Source organism: Mustela lutreola, chromosome 9 (assembly GCF_030435805.1).
Source record: "Mustela lutreola isolate mMusLut2 chromosome 9, mMusLut2.pri, whole genome shotgun sequence".
NCBI lineage: Eukaryota > Metazoa > Chordata > Mammalia > Carnivora > Mustelidae > Mustela > Mustela lutreola.
Window position 1 is genome coordinate 22906558 of NC_081298.1, and position 15522 is coordinate 22922079.

Genomic DNA, 15522 nt, shown 5'->3' on the forward strand with positions numbered 1-15522 from the left:
CAAAACCATGAGACCACGAATTGCATGGGCTATTGACTGAGCCAGCCAGGTGCCCTTGTTTTTAGTTATTCCAGCATCTTGGACAATTTGTCATGTCTGATATAATTGGGAATTTTGTGTTTTTAGCATAATGGAAAGAAAACAAATTGTTAATTTCTAGCACCTGATTGTAGTTTACAAAGGATCTCTGGTTTTTAGTGTTGTGGGGTTTTTTGTTTTGTTTTGTTTTGTTTTCTTTTTATTTTTTATTTTTGATTTAACAGATAGGTATCACAAGTAGGCAGAAAGGTAGGCAGAGAAGAGAGAGAGGAGGAAGTGGGTTCCCTGCTGAGCGCAGAGAGCCCCATGTGGGGCTCCGTCCTCAGCTGAAGGCAGAGGCTTTAACCCACTGAGCCACCAGGCGCCCCTAGTGGTTTGTTTTTGAGGCAGAAAATTGTACTTTTTATTCTACAGTGCATAACTTCTTGTTTGAGAAGCATCTAGGCTTTCAGAAGTACTTTTGGAGATGGGTTGAGATGAATTGTTTTTGTTTTTAGGTGGGGAGACTTTAAATCATGTGTCAAGGAATAAAATGCTTTTGCTTCCTCCTTTGCAGTTACATAATAATTATTTTTATTTTTTAGATTGAAAGTATCCAGCTCATGATGGATAGTGAAACAGGTCGATCTAAGGGATATGGATTTATTACGGTAAGCAGTTACTATTGTTAACATTATGATATAAATTTTGATTGATTGAATGACTTAAGGTTTTAGACCAAAGTACTATAGTAATACTTTAGTTATTGATAGTGGGTAAAGGTGCTTGGTTCTTTTTTCAAATGGTTTAAAATAGTTTGTCTTCAGGGACGCCTGGGTGGCTCAGTTGGTTAAGCAGCTGCCTTCGGCCCAGGTCATGATCCCGGCGTCCTGGGATCGAGTCCCACATCGGGCTCCTTGCTTGGCAGGGAGCCTGCTTCTCCCTCTGCCTCTGCCTGCTACTCTGTCTGCCTGCGCTCACTCTCGCTCCTCTCTCTCTGACAAATAAATAAATAAAATCTTGAAGATAAAGCTTCATGTCATGCAAGCTAGTACCTTTCATTATAAAAAAAAAAAAAAAAAATAGTTTGTCTTCAGTAGGCATTTATATCAAATGTTGGTGCTTGCTTAGCCAGTTTTCTCTTACCGTGAATATAGTTAATTTATAGCTAGTATCCACAAGATTGAAATTTATGACCCCATTATGAGGTTTTTTTGGTCTGTAATAGTTTTTGTGATGTTTCTGGCAGTTGAATGCGAGTGTCTTGGTACTCTTTTTTTTTCATAAATGGGTTTTATTTTATTTTTAAAGATTTTATTTATTTATTTGACAGAGAGATCATAAATAGACAGGCAGGCAGAGAGAGAGGAGGAAGCAGGCTCCCTGCTGAGCAGAGAGCCCGATGTGGGGCTCAATCCCAGGACCCTGAGACCATGACCTGAGCCGAAAGCAGAGGCTTTAAACCACTGAGCCACCCAGGCGCCCCTGCTAGTAACTTTTTAAAAAAAAAAATCTTTTTTGAGAGAGAAGAGGAGCAGGGGGAAGGGGGAGGGAAAAGGCGACTCCCTTATTAAGCAGGGAGCTCAATTTGGGACTCATTCATTCCCAAGAGTCCAGGATCATGACCTGCCCCTATTAAAAATATCTTTAATAAATGATACAAGGTGGGATAGGGAGGGAGACAACCCATAAGAGACTCTTAATCTCACAAAACAAACTGAGGGTTGTTGGGGAGAGGCGGGTAGGGAGAGGGTGGTTGGGTTTTGGACTTTGGGGAGGGTATGTGCTGTGGTGAGTGCTGTGAAGTGTGTAAACCTGGGGATTCACAGACCTGTACCTCTGGGGCTAATAGTTCATTATATGTTAATAAGAAAAAACAAATCTCTTTAATACCAACTATGTGTGAACTGTTTGCTATGATTTAGTTATCTATGTACAAAGCTTAGATTATTTTAATTTACATGGTTCTGCTGTGTGTTCATAAATGTTTTGTTAAGTGTCTAATTTTTTTTTCTCCGTAGAAAATGTTTTGAGTCATAATGATGAGATACTAAGCTGTGGGATTGCTGGGAGGTTGTTGTCATCATTGTGTTGTGTGTGTGTGTGTGTGTGTGTCCCGTTAAAAATGAGAATTAATGTGCAACTAAGTTTGTGTTTGCATCCTGGGCATCAAGAATTTCCATGATTTAAAGAAAATATTTTTATGATTTTATTGGCAATAAAATGACCCACAATTTTGTATTAATAACAGCTGAGTGAACTTTTAATTTTTCTGTTTAAAGATTTTGTTTAGTTATTTGACAGCAGAAGCAAAGGAAGCAGCCAGTAGAGGGAGAGGCAGGCTCCCCCCTGAGCATGGAGTCTGTTGTGGGACTCGATCCTAGGACTCTGGGATCATGACCTGAGGCTGAAGGCAGTGTACTTAATTAACTGAACCACCCAAGCACACCAATAGCTCTTTTTTTATGATAGGAAATAAAGCACCATTTAAGTTTATCTGAGCACATTAAAAAGAGTTTTGATTTGGGGAAAATTACTTTATTCATATGCTCTCTTACTAAGATTTCTTATTTCTGAATTTTGGTGTCATTTCGTAATACCTTGCTGTTTAAACCATCATATTAACAAAACGAATTTGAATGAGTTTGTGATCTGGTTATATTACTTAAAGCTAGAAATTCTACTTTCCCATCCATCCACTTGTATAATTATTGAATAGACTAGACTTAATAAGTAAGCTTACCTTAGGTGTATACATGAACTCACATACTGGACTTCACCTTTACCTCAATTACAGTTTTCTGATTCAGAATGTGCCAAGAAGGCTTTGGAACAGCTTAATGGATTTGAGTTAGCAGGAAGACCAATGAAAGTTGGTCATGTTACTGAACGTACTGATGCTTCCAGTGCTAGCTCATTCTTGGACAGTGATGAACTGGAAAGGACTGGAATTGACTTGGGAACAACTGGTCGTCTCCAATTAATGGCAAGACTTGCAGAAGGTAAGTTTTCACATGTGTTGTGAATGATTTATTGTGGATATGGTAATGAGTAAGGTAACCGACACAGACTCAGAAAATATTTTTTTTTACTTTGTGGTTGACCTTATTATTATTATTATTATTATTTTTTAAGATTTTATTTATTTATTTATTTATTTGACAGAGAGACAGATTACAAGTATGCAGAGAGGCAGGCAGAGAGAGAGAGAGGAGGAAGCAGGCTCCCTGCTGAGCAGAGAGCCAGGCGCCGGGCTCGATCCCAGGACCCTGGGATCATGATCTGAGCCGAAGGCAGAGGCTTTAAACCACTGAGCCACCCAGGCGCCCCTGACCTTATTATTCTTGGGTGGTAAATGCAATTTCATAGATGAGGCTACTTTAAAAAGTTCTAATGGAATCTACTTTGTGGTGGTGCCTTTTAAGTGCCATAGCATACATTACAGGATTCCTTTTGCTTTCTTAATGATAATTATATCCTCAGTTGCCCAGATTGTAAGTCTTGCTTGTAAATACTTATAGTGAAGTAACTTTGGTAGTAGTAAGCACCCAGAAAATTGGGGTTTTCTACTCTTAACATAGTAAGGACTGTAAGATCTGTTTTCTTTTACACAGGTACAGGTTTGCAGATTCCACCAGCAGCACAGCAGGCTCTACAAATGAGTGGCTCTTTGGCATTTGGTGCTGTGGCAGGTAGGAATTGAATCTTTTCTAATTTGAAATCGTTGTTTTTCACCTAATTCGAAAATTTGCCAAATTTTTGCATTTAAAAGGACTTACTGAGAATTCAATTCATCAAGTACTTTTTAGCCTGTAAATTTAAAGGAAATGGAAATACAGAATAGAATTATTCACTAATAATAATAGGCTATCAGGGCATTTTCTTGAACCCTACATACCATTTTTAGTTGGAATTACCTGTTAGACCTTTGTAAATCCATAACTTTCCTTAAATACTAAAATGTATATTGTTTTCAAGAAATGTTTCTTTGTAATGTTTGAGTTGAGAAAACTATTAGGGACCTTTAAATCAAGCTTTATGTAAAATAATTACAATACCAAGAGTGCTTTCATCTAAACAGTACATGGTATTTTGAGATTTTCAGTTAGGGGAATGGGAACTCATGAATAGGGCCGGAAAATAGAGAAGCAATGGTCTATTGTAGTTGTGTAACAGGGGCTTTGGTTTATGATAAACACTGTTTTCGTTTGGCTTAAGTTCCTCAAATTTCCTTTTATAAACCTTGATGCTAATCAAAACCTGTCAGCCAGGGTAGCATTTAATTTTGAAATATTGAAGAACTTGCTTTTAGAACATGTAAGAAGAACCATTTGTATTTTGGACCTTGGAAAACAGAAAATCTATATCCCATGAAAGTATGGCACTTTGTATTATGAATACTATCTACAAAGTGAGACTCTGTAAATGACAGTTTGTAAGTTTAAGACCACAGTACTGCATCTGAATATACATAAATGTCCATGATTGATTCATGGACCTCTTTATGTAGTTGAGTGATTTATAATTTCCATTTAAATCAAAAGCTTATTAATTAAAGGACAGAATCATTTATGATTGATTAATGATTTCCATTTAAATCAAAAGCTTATTAATTAAAGGAGAGAATCTTTCTGCTTTTTATTTTGTTATTAAGAGAGAAGGGCCTTTTCATTGTTTCCCTTTTAGTGGATGTCCCCACGTTTGTAACTTGAGAAAATCTGCCTTTTCTGTTTTTGTGTTTCTCCTGTCAGATTCTATTATTTATTTTGAAATCTGATAGGTATTTATAAAACTTTTGACAGAACCAGGGTGCCTGGGTGGCTAGTGGGTTAAGCATTGGTCTCTTGATTTCAGTCAGGTCATGATCTCAGGGTCATGACATCATGCCCACATCATAGATTTGCATAGGGCAATGGAGTCTGCTTGAGATGCTTTCCCCTTCTCCCTCTGCTGGTAGCACTTACACTGTCTCTCCCTCTCTTTCTCTCAAATAAGTGAATCTTTTTTTTGATAAAACCATACTTGCTTGTCTTTATGGGGAAAAATCATAACCATTAATGGACTTCTGTGTTTTGAGTCGCTGGAAAACTCCCCCAATTATCACTGAATTGTTTTGACTCTATAAACAAGTATTAGACATTTAATTGCTTGAGTCACCAAATAGCCAAAGAATGTCACTTGGTTTAATCAAGGACATTAAGGAACCCATCCCTTCCAGAAATGTAACTCAGTCTATGCTTTTAAACTTGCTATTCAGGGGTATCTGGGTGGCTTACTCGTTAAGCATCTGTCTTTGGCTCAGGTCCTAATCTGGGCGTCCAGGGATGGAGCCCCATAATGGACATCCTGCTCAGCAGGGAGCCTGCTTCTGCCTCTCCAGCTGCCCCATGCTTGTGTTCTCTCCTTTGCTTTCTCTGTCTATAATAAAGTCTTTACGTCAATAAATAGACTTGCTGTTTAATCTGAAAACTAACCTTATATTGCTTCCCATTGTTCAGATCATTCCTTTAATAATTTTAGAAAATGCTGACTGTTTATCATATTCTAGTTATTTCACTAGAGGGTAGTGAATATTTGTCTGCTGTCTTTGGGGATTTGGTGTAGTAACATAGGGTTTGTTTCTCAACAATCTTATGTTATATCCTGGGTGCGGTATCAAATATGTTGATTTGATGTTCTTCATAAACAGTATCTTCACCTAATTGAAGATTTTTGAAAATTAGACATTATAACTATCCTTAGCCATTATTTCTCAATGCATAATGTATGGCTACACCTTCTTGGGCACATTTACTGTGCAGTTCGTAGTTAAGGTGGGCTGATTGTGATCAACTAGAATTCTGTAAAGGTGCATGTGGATTGGCTGAGTAGCCAGTTATCTGTATTTGTTATATTCACCCTTACTAGTGTTTATTGAGATGATTATAAAGTTTGATTCTTTCTTCTTACGATTCCCATGGATTGTTATCGCTACTGAATTAATAATCTCTCAAGTTTTAGGTAAATATTTACATTAACTTTGGTATCTTTCTCCTGATAGTCATCATTTAAAATCTTACCTCTTGTTGAAATGCTATAAATTGCTTTTCAGTGTGTCCAAAGCCCTTTCTCCTAAGTTCTTTAAAGCTGTTTTTTTAAAACCAAGGGTGAGTCTTTACTCTATCCACTTTATTTTAGAAATTTAAGAAGTTGTTCCTAAAGTAGAGTCCTTATCTTTATGAATCCTTTACTTTGTTTCCTAACTTGTTACAAATGACCTTTAAAATCAATTTTGAAATCTTGATAGGGATTTACATACCCTTAAAATAGTGTGGGGTGTTTTTTTTTTTTTTTTAAAGTTTTCATTTATTCAAGTAAATTCTACATCCCACTGTGGGGCTTGAACTCAAAACCCTGAGATCAAGAGTCCTGTGCTCTTCCGACTGAGGCAGCCAGGCATCCCTTATGGTAGATTTTTTTCCCTATTATATGGAAAGAAAAGACAAATTGTGTTATAAAGTTTGACAGTCATATCTTCACGTTCCTTCAGTATATACCAGTTACATTTCTTGAACTCCCTCAGATACCAGTTTTGAGCCCCTAGGACCCAAGTATATTTTATCTCAGCATAACTTGGGGTGCCGATTCCTTTCCGTTATTGCCCCACCTTTTGAGATTCTATTTTTAAGCAATGTCTGCGTCCATTGAGGGGATAGAACTCATATCCCTGAGTTGGAGTTGCACTGTCTACTGAGCAAGCAGGTGTCATTTTTGCCCATTTAAAATTTTTTTTTCTGTACTCAGGAAGACACCTAGATGATGATGATAACGTGTTACAGTTAAATCACATGTTAATAAAAATTAGTTACTGGATCTAAATAATTTTTATGTTATGTATTTTCATAGTTTTTAACTTCAAGATAGCACAGTGACTTTTTTTTTTTAACATTTGCTGCTGTTTTCAGTGCTAAGCAGCTTTCTGTTAACTTCACTTCCCCTGGAGAATTTAATGATTATATGGGGAAATACACTGGTAAACATCCCCCTTATTCTTATTTATTTATTTATTTTTTTAAAAGATTTTATTTATTTATTTGTCAGAGAGAGAGTGAATGAGAGCGAGCACAGGCAGACAGAGTGGAAGGAAGAGTCAGAGGGAGAAGCAGGCTCCCTGCCGAGCAAGGAGCCCGATGTGGGACTCGATCCCAGGACGCTGGGATCATGACCTGAGCCGAAGGCAGCCGCTTAACCAACTGAGCCACCCAGGTGTCCCCCCCCCTTATTCTTATTTTTGATAGTGACTAGATGATTGAATTCTTCTTGTATTTCATAGATTATAGTAATCTTGGTTAAAATTTATTTCTGCTTCATTAAATTTCCATACTATGCCAGGAAACCAGATCTGATTAAACTGTCATCTTCTCGCTAGAGTTGAATATCCCAAGTACTTGGAATTGAATTCTCAAGATCAGGGTTTTCATGGATTTTCTGACCGGTGTGCTTCCCTTTCCCCATTTCCCATTATTCCCATGTGAAGAGTAGTATGTGGAATACATAGGAGATGTGGTAGAGTACTAGGAGTAGGAGGACAGAGGCATAAGAAGTTTTCTAGGATAGGAGGAAAGACACAAAGGCCCCAAAGCCTTGTTAATGAGGAATGGGGAAGGAGGTTTGGCTGCCAGGTTTTACTAGAAGTTTATTTTGATAAACCCTGCTATGTAGTCCTCTTTTATTAATGCTTTCCTGACATTTACCCTGTTAGTTGAGGCTCTTCATTGTTCCTGCACTGAGCTGTAGAATTCTCTTTTGTTATAGATTTGCAAACAAGACTTTCTCAACAGACTGAAGGTGAGTTGAGCTTTTTATTTGTCTTTGAAATAGATGTCATTGTAGCAAGACATAGTTATTATATCACTTGTTACATTTTGGATTTTTTTAAAGAATGACATATGGTGTATATACATTAAGCCATCAATTAATGTACATTTCAGTTGGCTTAATCCAAACCATAACAGTTCCGAGGAACAAAATTAAAATGTCTGTGCATGTGCATTTGTTGCTTAGTTTGGCATTATCTTTAGTTTTGTATGTTTATCTTTGTGTTCTGATTGTTTTGTGTAGAAGTCAGAAAATGGAATTTGTTGTTTCAGCACATAAATCTTTCAGGAGTCTGAACTTAATTAACGTAAGGTTAAGGACTCTAACTTCAGTGATTTGTATTAACAGTACCAAGCAATGAGGCAGTTAGCCAGAACTAAATTGCATGCATATTTCAAAGATTGAAATAATTATTTCTAAAGTAGGCTATTTTATCTTGTTTTTGATTGCCAAATCTCTGCCATTTGTTTATAGTATTTTGCTGTTGAGCTAATTCAGTATCCCATCTTTCATAGGTTGTACTTAAAAGTTGTTTAGGAGAATGATTCTATATGATAATGTCTACCATATTCCGTGATAGGAATTAAATGTGTATTTTAATTTTTTTCCAGTAAGTGAGACAGTTAACACTCAATTCTTTTTGCAACAGATTTTAAAAAGTTTAAGTAGTGGATTTTTCTATTCGCTATATTTCTGTGCTGAATTCATTGTGTTCTGCATTCATCTAGGTGGAGCTGGAATGTTCCTATCACATATTTTCTAAATTTATGTCCTAATTCATTTAAGAAAATGAAAAAAAAATAAAGTAGTTCTCAGTTTTATAATAAGCTAGTGTTTATTTTCAAGAATATTTCCATTTGTTTATGATAAAGTACACGATGGGTCTCATTTTTATATTCATTATAACATAAGCATGGTTACATCTTCACCCTTTCTGAATGGAATAGGACATGTTAGCTTTATTAAGCATTTATATTTTCATGCAAAGCTTCATGCAAGAATAAACTTGTTTATTGAAGTAATAAAGTAATAAAGGGGCAAAAAGCACTTTTGTAATTATAACAAGTAATCATTTTTTATGATGCATTTCATGCATGGCCCTAATTTTTATTCAGTGGAATAATATCTGATATTTCCTCAGGTGATTGTTAATTTTAATTACCATAATTTCTAATGCACTGTTTTATCCTTAGCTTTGTTTGTTGTTATATATTGGAATGAAATTTGGTCAAATATATTGATTACGGTGAGTTCTGTAACAGCTACTGGTAATGTTTTGTGAATCCCATACAAAAGCAATGGGGGAACTGTTTTGGACAGTGCTCTCATTTCAAACCTAAAACCAGTATGGGTTTTAAATGTTGCTCCTGGATATTAGTGTCTTAGTAGTATAATAACATATATGGTATTTTTAGTGTTTCTTGTGCTGTGACCTAGTCATTTAAAAAATACTCATTTGATTTTGAAATAGGGTTTATATTCCTGGATTTAAATTTTAAATGGATGGTTTTCTGCATCTTCTCTGTTAAACAGTCCTTTTATAATGTTTATTTAAAAGAAAATATGTAACTATATTCATGGGCAAAAACAGAAGACGGTATTTTCATCGTTCCCTGCTTCTTAGGGTATAAACTCAAGCAGTTCTATAAAATCAATCTTCTATTTTATCCTTTGCCTTTCTGGATTGATTTTTAAATTTGTCTAATTGAAAGAGTTTAGATTACACCTAAAGGTTAATTTTCCTTTTAAAAATAAAATTTCCAACTGAAGATTGGCTATTTCAAATGTTCAGTTGTTTCAGTTTTCTGGCAACTCCAGTTGGGTGCCATTAGATACTTTGATAGCATTATTAAGCAAATTAGGGAAGTGACTTGACTATCCTAGTTTCCCAGTTGGGATTTAGAGGGGTTTTTGGTTTTGTTACATTCATCAGGGCTATTCTGATGCATTTTCCATGAAGCTAATTTCTCTCTCTCTCTCTCTTTTTTTTTTTTTTTTTTTTTCTATTTTTTTAGCTTCAGCTTTAGCTGCAGCTGCCTCTGTTCAGCCTCTTGCAACACAGTGTTTCCAACTTTCTAACATGTTTAACCCTCAAACGTAAGTAATATACTTTGGTCAAGTTGAAAATGGGGTATATAGAGGTGCCTGGGTGGCTCATTGGGTTAAATCTTCTGCCTTTGGCTCAGATCATGATCCCAGCGTCCGGAGATTGAGCCCTGCATCGGGCTCTCTGCTCAGCAGGGAGCCTGCTTCCCCCTCTCTCTCTGCTTGCCTCTTTGCCTTCTTATGATCTCTATCTGATAAATAAATAAAAACTTAAAAAGAAAAAGAAAAGGGGGTATATGTACCATTGACACTTGAACAGTGTGAGGATTACAGGTGCAGATCCCTGCTTGCACAGTCAAAAAATCTGTGTAAATTTTTACTTCCTCTAAAACTTAACTGCTGGCAGCCTACTGTTGACTGAAATCCTTATAGTAACATAAACAGTTGATAAACATATATCTTCTATGTTAAATATCTTCTGTACTGCATTCTTACATTAAGCTAAAGAATAGAAAATCTTAAAAAAAAAAAAAAGAATAGAAAACCTTAAAGAGTAACTACATTTATAGTACTGTATAGGTGGACTTACGCAGTTGAAAGCCATCTTGTACTGTGAAAGTATTAATATTCAGCTTTTCTAAGTTAACATTCCAGAGGCTTCAATGTATTTTACATTTCAAATAGTAAGCAACAGTTTTCATCCTTTCTTAGGGTATTTTAATAACCTTCTTGCTAAATTTGGGTGTGTTTGTAAGATTGGAATCGATGTAAAAGGTATACAGATGTTGTTTACCAGTTATATCTAAGTATTTTTCTCAGAAGTTTTCTATCAGTGTTTATCACTTGTAATTTTACATACAATGTTTTGCATTAGTGTCAGGCTCATAATAGTTGTTAAACACTACACCTTATGCTATGCTCACTGTAGCTTACCATTTGTCACCATAGACGGCTGTTACAGTATCATTGATACTGTATTGATATTCCCTATCCTGTACTCTTCATCATTGTGGAAGTACTGTGTTCATAACTGAAAGCTTGTATGTCCCATTCCGCTTCACCTATTTTACCCATCCCTACAACGTCCTCCCCTCCGGCAGTTACCGTTTTGTTCTCTATGGGTGTGCTTTTGCTTGTTTCGTTTGTTCATTTGTATTTGTGTTTATTTCTATTGCCACTTTATTCTGCTAGCAGTTCTTGGCTTGGAGATTTTCATATTATTTTAATTTTATATAGCAGAAGAGGACCTTTGGAAAATATTCCTAGATTAATGCAGTCCAGGACTTAGAAATTTTTTCCCTAATGCTTAGGCACAGTGATTAGAATGCCATTTATTTATCAGTCCATACTCTTCTGTTTTGTTTAATGAATCGTATTTGTAATACATTCTGAGGTAAATTAAGATAACCTCTTCAGTTGATTTGATAAATGAACCATTACATGTTATGAAACATTGTTTTACATACAGTAGTTTGTCACATGCTCTTCGCATTGTTTATAGTCATGGTTTACCATAGAGAGCAAGCTTTGGATTCTTGTTTTCTTTTGGTAATACCAGATTCTTTTTTTTTTTAAAAAGATTTTATTTATTGTCAGAGAGGGAGTGTGAGAGTGTGAGCACAAGCAGGGGGAGTGGCAGGCAAGAAGCAGACTCCACTTAGCAGTGAGTCTGCTTCTCCCTTCCCCTCTGTAATCTCTCTCACTTTCAGTCTCTCTCAAATAAAATCTTAAAAAAAAAAAAAAAAAAACAAAAACAAAGAAGGAAGCAGTCTCCTCAACTGAGCAAGGAGCCAGCCTGATGTTGAACTCGATCCTAGGACCCTGGGATGGTGACTTGAGCTGAAGGCAGACACTTAACTGATAAAGCCTCCCAGGTGTCCAGATAATATCAAAATCTTTTTTTTTTTTTTAAAGCTTTGTCTGGCTAATGTTAAACTGTTGGTGTACATACATATTATTTGCTGTATGTCCATAACTACTTTAAATGTTAATTTAGAGTTAAGAAATTCATAATCTAGGATGTTTGGGTGTTTCAGTTGGTAATTATCTGACTTGGCTAAGGTCATGGTCTCAGGTTCCTGGGATCAAGCCTGGTATGTTGGACTCCTGGGATAAGTGGGAAGTCTGCTTCTCTGTCTCCCTCTGACCCTCCCCATGCTTGTGTGCACACCTGGGCACCAGCTCTCTCAAAGTCTTTTTAAAAAATTCATTAAACTTTGTTCTAAACAGTGCCTTAAATCCTGATTATTTTCTCCAATGCACTACACTCCTAACATCAATTTTTAAATTAGTTAAGTGAATTCATACTTGACTTATTTTTACACAGATGAATATGTAACTTTTAAAAGTTTGAATGGTGTCTAATAGACCTTAATACTTGTCTCTTAACAGAGAAGAAGAAGTTGGATGGGATACAGAGATTAAGGATGATGTGATTGAAGAATGTAATAAACATGGAGGAGTTATTCATATTTATGTTGACAAAAATTCAGCTCAGGTATTTTTTTCCCCCTCTAAAGCCAGAAAAGTTTAATCTGCCCTTTATGCACCTCATCTCAGGTGGTCGATATTAATAAAGATAGGATGTTTTACTCTTTTATGACTTAGCCTTCATACATGTACTTGGGACATACCACCGCTGTCCCAGGAAGTTTTTGTTTTTGTTTTTAATTCTGATAAATTTTAACATAGTGACTAAATATATATTCCCCAACATAAGGACACTCCTCTAATAATAAGATTAGATCAGACCATAGTGTGGCAATGTTGTTGGTAGTGTTGAAAGTTTGCCATGAAATTCTGGCATCTTCATTCTTTAGCTGCTTTCAAGTCATAGAAAAAAAGAACACAACAAGTTCAGGGAGGGTAAATTAATTTCATTAAATTTCTAGGTGTCCATACTAGCTAATGCAAAAGTATTTGATTATAGAGCTCTGAGGTGTTTTTTTATTTACAGGAAATTTGGAAAAATTGTATACATCCCTTATCTTTTTATATTTCAGGGCAACGTGTATGTGAAGTGCCCATCAATTGCTGCAGCCATTGCTGCTGTCAATGCATTGCATGGCAGGTGGTTTGCTGGTGAGTTTCATCTGTTTTTCTGCGTGATTATTATGAAGGATGTAATTTAAGTGAAAATGCTAAACCCTCGTATCTGCTTCTTTCAACAGGTAAAATGATAACAGCAGCATATGTACCTCTTCCAACTTATCACAACCTCTTCCCTGATTCTATGACAGCAACACAACTACTGGTTCCAAGTAGACGATGAAGGAAGATATAGTCCCTTATGTACATAGCTTTTTTTCTTTCTTGAGAATTCATCTTGAGTTATCTTTTATTTAGATAAAAATAAAGAGGCAAGGGTCTACTGTCATTTGTATACAATTCCTGTTACCTTGAAAAAATAAAAATGTTAACAGGAATGCAGTGTGCTCATTATCCCTAACTAGCAAATCCCACTGTATACAAAGCTGTTCTCTTGTTCTGCCTTTTAAATGTACATGTAGAAATTTACATTAAGGATCTATAGGAATAGCTCTAGGGGGGGAAACAGATGTGCTTAATGTAAAAAGGCAGACAGGGATGTAATTATGTTTTTAATGTTTCAGAAGCCTAACTTTTTACACAGCAGTTACATTACACGTTTCACTAATGTTGATACTTGGCTAATGGTTTAGCAGAGGTTTCTGGAGTACACATTTAGTGTATGGAAATTCAAGACAGCTAAAGGGCTGTTTGATTAACATCTCATCTTGCATCGTGATCAATTGGCAAGAAAAGGAGTTTTCAAGATTACATTTCTGGATGCTATCTTTTCAATTAATGTATCTGTAAAAGTTTCTTTGTAAATATTATGTGTTCTGATGTGTCTAAGATTCCAAACAAAATGATCCCTGCATTTCCTCAAGATGTTTAGTGACAGTCTGGTAAGCAGAGCAGTCTGAGCAAGAAATAGGAAATGCAGAAATAGGTTTTGTCTGGTTGCATATAATCTTTGCTCTTTTTAAGCTCTGTGAGCTCTGAAATATATTTTTGGGTTACTTAGTGTGTTTGACAAGACAGCTTGATATTTCTATCAAACAAATGACTTTCATATTGCAACAACCTTTGTAAGAACCACTCAAATAAAATTCTCTTAAAAAGGCCACAAGAAATCTTCATTTTTGAAATGTTTTGAAGTCATAGAAACTTGAAAGTAGAATATTAGTTTCTTTGACTTTTAGTAGTTATTCAAGACTTCCTTCTTGGGGAAATTGCATAGTGTGCAGAGAGTTTGGGAAGATTGTTGCCCAAACAACAAAAAAGTTGTTTTGTACATTTCTCCATTTCACCATATTTTAGCATTTTACTATTTAGGGTAATGAATCAAAACCTTAGGGATTTTCCAACAAGAAAATGAAATTTATTTAGCCCTTAAACCTGGGTATTCTTAAGTCTCTACTATGTTAGGTCATCTCTGAAAAAATGTTTCACTATTTAAATACCAAAATGGTTAAAAGTTGAAACATTTAACTGATTTTCCCAAACTGATTGAGCTGCATGTTATTTTATTAAGGAATTGAGCTTTAAGTGTATTAGGCAACAAGCCATTTATATTCTGAACTCTGCTTCGAGGTTTTGTATCTATCTACCTTGAACCTTTGAATAGGCCATGTTGCTCCTGATGGAATGATTAACTTCCAGTATTGATTTCCTCACCTGCTGCTTTCTACTCTTGATTTATTAGTGGTAAGGCACAAATTTTATAGGTTTATTCATTTGTGAAAATAATCAGTTGAATCTGGAGGCATCACGATTTTATACCAACCAATCCTTTCTGATGGATACTGAAAATTACATAATTGCTTCAGTTACTGAACCTAAAGAAAATTTTCAAGATGCAAGTTTATTTTTCAACAATAGGCAGCAGTGTTTTGGGGGGCAGACTTACTACTTTAACAGTTTTTTCTTTCCCAAAGTATCTTCATAATTAAATTTTTTATTCTTGATTGATATTCTATCTGCTTTGTTCTGTCATTACTTCCTGGGGAGCTGGGGCAGCAAACTTAATTATAATCTCATGTTAAAAAGAGGTGGTGTTAAAACATTTCCCTACTGCCACAGAATGAAATTTGGGTTGTAAATGATACTAAAGCAAATGTGGTACAAGTAATCTGAGTAGTGTGACAAAGTAATTTTATGTGAATTCGAAGTGAATGTTAGAAGTAATCCATTCCTGAGACAGCATCCCACGCTGGAAAAGCTAGCTGCTGTAGCTATTTTGGTAGTGTCCTTAGGACCCCCCAAATAATGCCAGTGTATTTTTGTTTTGTTTTTTTAAAGAATTTGACAGACACACAGAGAGGGAACAAAAGCAGTGGGAGAGGGTGAAGCCGGCTTCCTGCTGAGCAGGAGCCTGTTTTGGGGATAGTGGGGCTATATCCCGGGACCCTGGGATCATAACCCAAGCTGAAGGCAGAGGCTTTAACCCACTGAGCCACCCAGGCTCCCCTGCACTGTAGTTTCTTATGTCCATCATTATGTTACCATTTTCCTTGAGGGGCAATTCAGTTCAAAGCAAAGTCTGTCAAGGGCTGTGTGGCTGGAGTAGGGGAGAGG

General features: G+C 36.0%; 1 protein-coding gene across 11 annotated transcripts in view; it reads left to right on the top strand.

Annotated features, from left to right (window-relative positions):
• RBM39 (RNA binding motif protein 39) overlaps positions 1 to 14923 on the top strand; it is a 33005-nt gene extending 18082 nt beyond the window's left edge. For 9 of the 11 annotated variants that reach the window (XM_059133357.1, XM_059133351.1, XM_059133355.1 and 6 more), the window contains 8 exons: positions 624 to 689; positions 2816 to 3020; positions 3633 to 3710; positions 7795 to 7845; positions 9891 to 9972; positions 12313 to 12418; positions 12924 to 13002; positions 13092 to 14923. In XM_059133357.1, the coding sequence (XP_058989340.1) occupies positions 624 to 689; positions 2816 to 3020; positions 3633 to 3710; positions 7795 to 7845; positions 9891 to 9972; positions 12313 to 12418; positions 12924 to 13002; positions 13092 to 13192 (768 nt within the window). In that variant the 3' untranslated portion in view covers positions 13193 to 14923. The remainder of the gene's footprint in view (positions 1 to 623; positions 690 to 2815; positions 3021 to 3632; positions 3711 to 7794; positions 7846 to 9890; positions 9973 to 12312; positions 12419 to 12923; positions 13003 to 13091) is intronic. The other 2 variants (XM_059133352.1, XM_059133358.1) reach the window with 1 other exon arrangement.
• The last annotated feature ends 599 nt before the right edge of the window (positions 14924 to 15522 follow it).